The sequence below is a fragment of the Lactuca serriola genome, chromosome 3 (genome assembly GCF_051521515.1).
Source record: "Lactuca serriola cultivar US96UC23 chromosome 3, Lser_US96UC23_V15, whole genome shotgun sequence".
Classification (NCBI taxonomy): Eukaryota; Viridiplantae; Streptophyta; class Magnoliopsida; order Asterales; family Asteraceae; genus Lactuca; species Lactuca serriola.
Genome location: NC_136410.1, coordinates 43,725,666 through 43,734,339, shown reverse-complemented (window position 1 = coordinate 43,734,339; position 8,674 = coordinate 43,725,666). Strand labels below are relative to the sequence as shown.

Here is an 8,674-nt window from a genome sequence, read left to right as displayed (position 1 = left end):
TAGTTTGAAATCTTCCAAAAAACAAACTATTGTGAGATGACAAATGATGCGTGTGTGTTGCGTCGTGTAGCAAAAAGTGGTATGAAGAGTTAAAAAAAAAACAAACAACACCTAAGTCTATGGGTCCTAAGAATGAGGGACCTCCGCCTGTATGTTAGCCCAATCCAATATGATGAACCCTTAAAAAGCTTTTGTCCATCTGGGTTGGTACATAATTGTCCATTTCTAGTTCGGGCCATGATGTACCAATACATTTTGTAATTATGTTTAACACCCCACACCTTAACAATTTATCCTTCTAAGAACTCATACAAAAGTATACTCTATAACATACACTAGACATGCATATTTAAACCAATTTAGACCAGTCTAAAAAAATATAGTCCAAATTGGTCTAGGACTGATCTAAGATCGAGGATTCCTAAGAAGGTGGATTGGAACTCTAAAGTTGATCCTCATTTTCCAAATTTTGGTGGTCCTAAAGTAGACCCACATAGGTCTCTAAATAACCGGTCTAGAACTATCTCAAAAATTCAGTCCTTGTGAGCCAAAATCTAAAACACCATTCTCATAAGGTATTTTTGTAACGTCCCAAAATAATGACACAAAATTTTTCGTTTTTAGATTAATAAATCGTTAATACATAACATCTCCATAAAACAAAGGTAATCAAGATTTAGCAAAATATCATTAAATAAGAGTAATTCACAAAATGCGAAAACATATGGTGTGTGCTCTACAATCATCTTGAGCCCTTCCATTTTGAAAACCGAAGTACCTGAAACATAAAATGAAAACCATAAGCACAAAGCTTAGTGAATTTCCAAAGATACCACATATCATACATACATAAATCACATATTGGGCCCTCGATATCGAGTCCCACTCGGCCTCGGGCCCCGCTCTGATTATAGATCTGTCATTCACCAGGCCTTGCCTGACATTGGGCCCCGCCCGATACACACATAACCGTATAACCATATAATCATATAAACATATAAATTACTAAAACATGCAATAATCACAAAGACTATAGCATTCCATACAGTCATCGATCCTTGCCCGACATCGGGCCTTTCCCGGTAATCATAAAACACATACTGATAACTAACATACGATATCCTCATCAGGCCTCTCCTGGCATCAGACCTTGCCCAGTAAGCATATCATCATATAACACGTACAAGATTCGAACATATATCTAGCATTCTAACATAAAACCATGGGCCAACATTGGTGCCTTCGACCCGCTAAACCCAGTGAAGAGACTCACCTCGCACTGCCGAAACACACAGACGATCCTTGGCTGTTGGCTGACAAATTCCCCAAACTGTCAATATCAAAACAACACCCAATTATCAATTGGGTTCCAAACCATAACCATAAATCCATACTTCGGGTAAAAAGACCATTTTACCCCTAACCTAGCTTGGTCTAAGACCAAGGCCTAAACTCATAACCTGAAAGGCCCAAAAGCCAAATAACCAACCAAGGCCCAATTTTCCAAATTAGGCCCAAACCCCTTACATGGGCCTTACCCTAAAGCCCAACCAAAATTCCTAATCCAAGACACTCATACTCAGATGGCCCATTAAGAATTCAAACACCCAAGCCCAAAAAGGAAGCCCAACACGAATCCCAAAAGGCCAAAACCCACCTAACTAAGTACGCGGGGCGTACTCAGCTATACGCTAAGCGTACATGTAATTTGGCTTGTACGTTGCGCGTACAGACTTGTACACCTAACATACTCATCCATTAAGCTAAAACTTCATTAAACACTTAATGCTCAAGACCAGGGGTCCAAACCACAGATATACTTCTTAAAGAACGTCTAGAAACAAAAAGTCATTGACTTGATGACTTTGCATGCCCCCAAAGAACCTAACATCAAAATAAAGAATTATACTTTCACCAAATGGACACCATCTCATGCATGGGGGATTCCAAACCTTAAAGGAGACAACTTTAAGCATCTAGAACCTCAAAAGCACCAAAATTGGCAACTTATAGCTCCTGGAGTGGTACCAAACCACCATATCCCATTCTTAGGACCAAAAATGAACCAAAAACTCATACAAACTAGATCTAAGCCAACAATGAAAAAGATCAAAGCTTTTTACTTCAAACAAGCTAGAAATGAAGAAAATAATCCATATCCATAAGCTCATCATTGATTCACAACCTTGCATCAAACTCCATCTTCTTGGAAATGACCTAAAAACACCAAAATGCACATCATGAGCTCAAAATTACAACCACGAAGGCTTAGAGACGATTTTTAGGGTTTGGGAACTTGGAGGCTGGTATAAGGACCAACCAAAAAGCCTTAATGAGATTATCTAGGGTATAACTCCAAGAATTAGGTTTCATTTTCCTTCGTACGTCCCGCGTACTCCTCGTACACCCAGCGTACGAGGTCTCGCAAACCCGATCTGACCCTTGTAGTACGCTAAGTGTACTCAACATTACGTGCATCATAATTCCCTTCGCATGAATACGCCCTGCGTACTCCCTAGATACACCCCGCGTACTAGGGTTTCCCCACAAACCCTAACATATTCTGAAGATCATAACTTCTTCGTTATAAATCTGATTCCGACGATCCTTATATCCATAAAAAGGTAACGAGAAGCTCTACACTTCGATCAAATCATACCTGTCTTACCAAATCCTGAACAAACATTCATTTTCCATAGAAGCCCGAGCTGAAAAATAACCAAAATACCCATTTACTCCAAAACACAAACCGAATACCCGAATCATCCAAATTACATTATCCAACCCCAAATGAGTCCAAATCTCAATTCTTCAAGGGTCCCAAGCCTGCTAATACCAAATCCATGATCACTACTCCAAAATGATAAACGATTCGAAATAGGGTGTTACAATTTTTTAATATAATTTCAAATATTTTTATAGTTTCAATTACAAAATATGGTACCAAAAGTTTGAAAACATGCAAGATTGTAACATTTAAATCAAAAGATAATGTTTTAAGTAAACATTATCTTATACACAAAAAATTGTCTTCTAATGGTCCTTCACTTTCCGATCTTTAAATCTACTAACCTCATATATATATATATATATATATATATATATATATATATATATATATATATATATATATATATATATATATATATATCTCAATGTGATCGGTTAGGCTTTGGGTTTACTGAATACAAATGGAATGGAGATTGGATAAGTTACCTGAGAATTGCTTCAAGAAATACTCTTTTCAAAGAGTGTATTTCATTAAGAGGATTTAAGAGTATTTGGGTGATATGAACATTGAGATTATGAGAAATACTCTTTACAATACATACCTTGAATATTTGTATCTGTTTGCCGAGTAAGCAAACATCTTTTGTTTATTAACATCACCATAAACAAGTTCTGTCATTATTAAAAATTACTTCATGTTATTATTTACATTATTGGCTTATTACTCTTTTGTTTTATGGTTTCTATACACAACATTGGAACAGAGCTTTAAGATTGTTCATATTAAGCAACCTTTTACTCCTCCCTTCTATATCAAATCAAAACTTGATGCTAACATAGCTACTATAGCCATTCCATTACATATTCCTGGCTATTCACCAAAGATGAATGGCAAGGCACCCAAACTAGTAGCTACATCCATGGCTAATGTAAACAAAGCAACAATAGTCAATGAAACTATGTTGTTTCCACTTTTTTTTTTCTATCATTTTCATTGTTAATGGTGTTAAACAATTCACATAAATTGTTTCCATCTATAACACTTTCTATGGTGTTCTTTAATGGAGCAGTAATTAGCCTCTGTGTGGTAGTCTTGTTTTCTGAATCTAATGTAGTAGAAGTATGTAACTTTAGTAAAAAGATAAAGAATATCAAGAGTTGTTTATGTCCCGAACCTATTGTGCTACTGTTGTTCATATCAACAGATCAAAAGCATTAATTTGAATTGAAATTTTATCCTTTCTTAATGAAAATGAGACATATGATGTTTGTAAACAAATTTGATAGACATTAACGACAAAAAAGTTACAAAGAAATCAAAAAAATATATTAAAAAAACAATAAATTGAATAAAAGCTAAAAATTTTAGAAAAGATATAATTTTAAAAACTACACCTATTTGGTAAATATTTTTTAAACCACACCTATTTGGTAAATAAACTTTTAAAAAACACTTGTTTGGTCAAAAACACAATTCAAAACAATTCAAATTGTTCAAAAGAATCCCCGCTTTAAAACTTTTTCTCAAAAGTATCCTTAACTAATTAAAAAAGTCCCCAAGCAATATATATATATATATATATATATATATATATATATATATATAAAAGATTGATTTTGTATGCATGTAAGATTGATTGTGTATCAATCATTTTTGTTTTTTTTAAGAAAGTAATTAATGCATATTAAATGTTGAAAATATAATGAGTATCAATTAAATCTTCAGCATTTAATATGCATTAATTACTTTCTTAAAATAACTAAAATGATTGGTCCAGAATTAATCCTACACACACATAATACAAATCCACCACTTCCCCTCCACAACCACCCACCGCCACCTCCGCCACCACGCACCGCCGCCATATTCATATATGAATACACTTATTCATATATTAATATACATATCCATATATGTACTCATATATGAATATGACCTAGTCAATCAACTCGGTACACTGGAACGTTTAAACGACAGATTCAAAATGAATGGCTCATATTCATTATGTCATTCTTAACCTTTTTTTTCTCAATTGAATCTCCTTTCTCTCTCTCTCTCTCTCTATATATATATATATATATATATATATATATATATTTGTGAGAATGACCCCTTAGGGTTTGTATTATCAATCATGAGTATAAAATAATATACTGTGTAACACAATTACATAAAGAACCCCTAAACTATACAATGTATATAAACCTACACTAAACATAGAAAACAACTAATACAATTAACACTCCCCCTCGATTTGAGCCGGAGGTTCTCGAATGCATTGTGAAACTTTTCCTTTTAGACTTGTTGGCGATGAACTGCTATAAATATTCTTATATATATATATATATATATATATATATATATATATATATATATATATATATATATATAAGTGTAGTACCTCATAAATAATACAAAAAAATATATAAAAATGTTTGATTGATTGAGAAAAATCATCAAATTCTCACTTTTTCCTTAACAACGAGATTATAAGTTTTTTTTGTATTATCTCTTATCTTAAACAATATTATCGCAAGAAAAAAATTCAATTGCAATAATCATTGATGCAACGAAATGTATCTCTTTATAGCTTTTTATTTGAATCAACAATCCCTTCAAACATGTCCATGTCTTTTGTGTGAGAAAACATTGCTTAAATATATACTAATAATATTGGTACATGAGGAAATTAAAAAGTTATTAGTAAATGTTATTAAATTTTAAGAGCATAAAAAGTCGTTTAGCTTTTTTTTTTTAAACGGCAAATCTAACCTACTCCTAAACTACATCTTAAATCCACATATGCCCACGACGGGACTTGAACCCTCAAGCTCAATGAGAAAGAACAACACCACCGGATACCGTTGACCTAGAAGCCTTTTGGTTAAACATAATATGCATAACTTATATTATCATAATTTGAGTACTTTAATAAGACATGAGTTAAAAAAAACTCTTGAGTGATTATGAGTAATTGGTTAAAAGCTAAAAGGTTTTGAAGGTACATATGCTGCAAATATAATGATGCAAATATAAAGATTTTCAATATTTAAGGACTCACTTGCTATTTCTCAAACATTAAGGTGCTGATAATAAAATAGCATAAATTCCAACACCTTTTCGGTAAATCGAGAGGCGAATATACCAATGAACCACTGACTCGTCATCTCCGTCATCCGTCTTCTCAGTTTGTAAAAACCCTCCTCAGAATACCCCTTCCAGGATTATCCACAACACCAGTAAGCAATGGCGCTCTCGTTTACATCTCTGGTAAGCCTTACAATCTACTTTCCACACTTCTATCCATGTGTTTTGTGGCTTTAATTCGATTGAACTTGTTCTCTCAGTCAAACGTTGGTTCGCTCTCAGCCTCCCGAAGTATCTCGCCGGTGAAAGCCGTGCATACCTCTTCTTTGAGTTCTACGAAGCTTGGTAAATCTACGTTATTAGCATCTTCGAGCTTTCTATCCAACTCGCTGCGGCTGTCGTCTTCAACTAACCCTCCGTTTCTAAGGAAATCCGGTGGTCTGACTGGCACCGTTAGGGCTAGTGCTCAGGTATATCTCCGCTTCTATACATTTGTATATATGTAAGAAACTCTATCTTCCGCAGAATTATTATACATTAAGCAATCAGTTACTGTATGGTATATGCTATGAGTTAAACCTAATTATGTATCAGGAAGAGAAATAGTTAGTTCGTAAATGTAAATTGCAGTACACTCAAATGGTATTGAAATTGTAGTTACTAGTTAGCGATTTGCAGATTTGAAATTCATGAATATCGAGTAATAACATATATCAAATTCAATTGGGGCAACATACAGAGGCGATTGCTTCTGTTTGTGTTTGTATATATATACAATCTGTACGATAACTTACAATCATGTTTCTTCTACATTCAGGAGGTGGCTACACAGGCAAAAGTAACAAACAAAGTATTTTTTGATATAAGCATTGGCAATCCAGTGGGAAAACTTGCAGGAAGAGTTGTGATTGGACTCTTTGGTGATGATGTGCCCCAAACTGCTGAAAATTTCCGTGCTCTATGTACAGGTTCAGTATTACAAATCACAATCATCTAATTTCTAATATTATTCTCCTCAAGTTTCAACACACACACACACATGCATTCAACTTATATCTACTTATCCCTTCACATCTTTCAGGAGAGAAAGGTTTTGGCTACAAGGGTTCTGCATTCCATCGTGTCATCAAGGATTTCATGATTCAAGGAGGCGACTTTGACAAGGGAAATGTATGTATAATGTAGTATTTTTTATCCTTTTATCATTTACTTTCTCCATTTCCTTGTTTCATTAAAGTAATTCTTTTTATACATTGCAGGGCACTGGTGGAAAGAGCATATATGGTAGAACATTCAAGGATGAAAACTTCAACTGTAAGAATCAACCAACCATATCTTGTATTAAGCAAATTTACCATAATACCCTAACAGTTTGTTCTTTTTTTTACAATTACAGTGGTTCATACTGGACCTGGAATTGTTAGCATGGCAAATGCAGGACCCAATACTAATGGAAGTCAATTCTTCATATGCACAGTCAAGGTATATATATCATAAGTCAATATTCTCTGCATAAACATGTAAGAAAGTAAGAAACTAAGAATAACATGTTTGTTTTTACTTTTTAGACACCATGGTTGGATCAGAGGCATGTGGTGTTTGGACAAGTTCTTGAGGGAATGGACATAGTGAAGCTGATTGAGTCACAGCAGACAGACAGAGGTGATCGCCCTGTAAAGAGAGTGGTTATCAGTGATTGTGGGGAGCTTCCATTGGTTTAAAATCAAGTAAAACTTCAAAGTGTTCATTTTGTACTTGTTATTGTAGCTTTTTTTTTTTCTAAGGCAGAGAGAGTATTACTGAAATGAAGACAACGAGGCGCGTTTCCTTAGACAAATCGACTGTTTGAGTTTTCATGTAAAACAACCACTCGTATACTGTTTCATAAAACAGGTTTCATTGAAATAATGAGTGGCCTATTTCAGTTTCTATATGCAATTATGCATTGTTGGTGGGTACCATAAGAAACTTTGAAGAGAATTGCTACAAAAGGGTTTTTAAAGTTAATATATAAAAACAAAATCAATGAATCGGTCTAATAAGTTCATAAAAAAACTCTTGTTATGGAGATGTGATGTGGGTTTTTATTTTATTTTTTTAATAAATAAGTTCAACCAAAAAACTCTCTTTAGTGTAGATGATTTAAGAAAAGACACTAAATGTAGGTTTACTCATACGGTAGACTAACATGATTAAACGTCATGTCATTCGATATTGTAGTTGTCTGTGTGTTTGTGGATGTGTGGTGTTTGTGGATATACAAGAATCCATGGATATTTGGAGAATACAATCTTTAGAAGAAAGAGAGTTAAAGATTAATACGGATGGGATGGAATATTTTTTGAACAATTTTAGCTTGTTGAACAATGAAAGAGTAAAAGTAATTAAGATCTATGAGACTATGATCCACAAAAAAAGGCGATGTAGAGAAGGGAGCTACATACAACATAAAAATGATGGTTAAATTAACCATTTAGGTTGTGGTGATTTGGTGAGACATATGAAAAATATGGTGGATAACCTATTGATCAATGTTTAAATATTGATACCGTTTAACCCCGGTAACTAGGGATGAGCATTAGAACCGTCGGAACCGGACCAGAACCGGAACCGGACTTGGTAATAGGTCCGGTTACCGGTTCTCCATTTTTATGAAAACCGGTCCCGGTTCTAAGAACTGGAACCGGTTTGACATTTTTTTCATTTTTTAAAATGCACATAACTCGCTCATATAAAGTCGAAATTATTTGATTTTTTTCCAACATGTAATTTGGAGTTTGTAATTCATTTTTTACGGTACAAACATATGTTTTGATTAGATATTGAATCAAACATATGCCCCGAAAGAAAGCATAT

At 34.0% G+C, this 8,674-nt stretch overlaps 1 protein-coding gene across 1 annotated transcript; it reads left to right on the top strand.

Annotated features, from left to right (window-relative positions):
* The first annotated feature begins 5,847 nt into the window (after positions 1 to 5,847).
* Positions 5,848 to 7,749, top strand: PNSL5 (cyclophilin 20-2). Its single transcript, XM_079029963.1, has 7 exons — positions 5,848 to 6,001; positions 6,079 to 6,288; positions 6,636 to 6,786; positions 6,900 to 6,988; positions 7,078 to 7,132; positions 7,215 to 7,300; positions 7,387 to 7,749. Exons 1-7 carry the CDS (start codon positions 5,978 to 5,980, stop codon positions 7,537 to 7,539), a joined length of 768 nt encoding a protein of 255 aa, XP_078886089.1. The 5' UTR covers positions 5,848 to 5,977; the 3' UTR covers positions 7,540 to 7,749.
* Positions 7,750 to 8,674: the final 925 nt, after the last annotated feature.

Coding starts and splice junctions, on each gene's coding strand:
- PNSL5 (XM_079029963.1), top strand. CDS start 5,978: ATGGCGCTCTCGTTTACATCTCTG. Junction 6,002..6,078: donor CGCTCTCGTTTACATCTCTG/GTAAGCCTTACA, acceptor TTGTTCTCTCAG/TCAAACGTTGGTTCGCTCTC. Junction 6,289..6,635: donor CCGTTAGGGCTAGTGCTCAG/GTATATCTCCGC, acceptor TTCTACATTCAG/GAGGTGGCTACACAGGCAAA.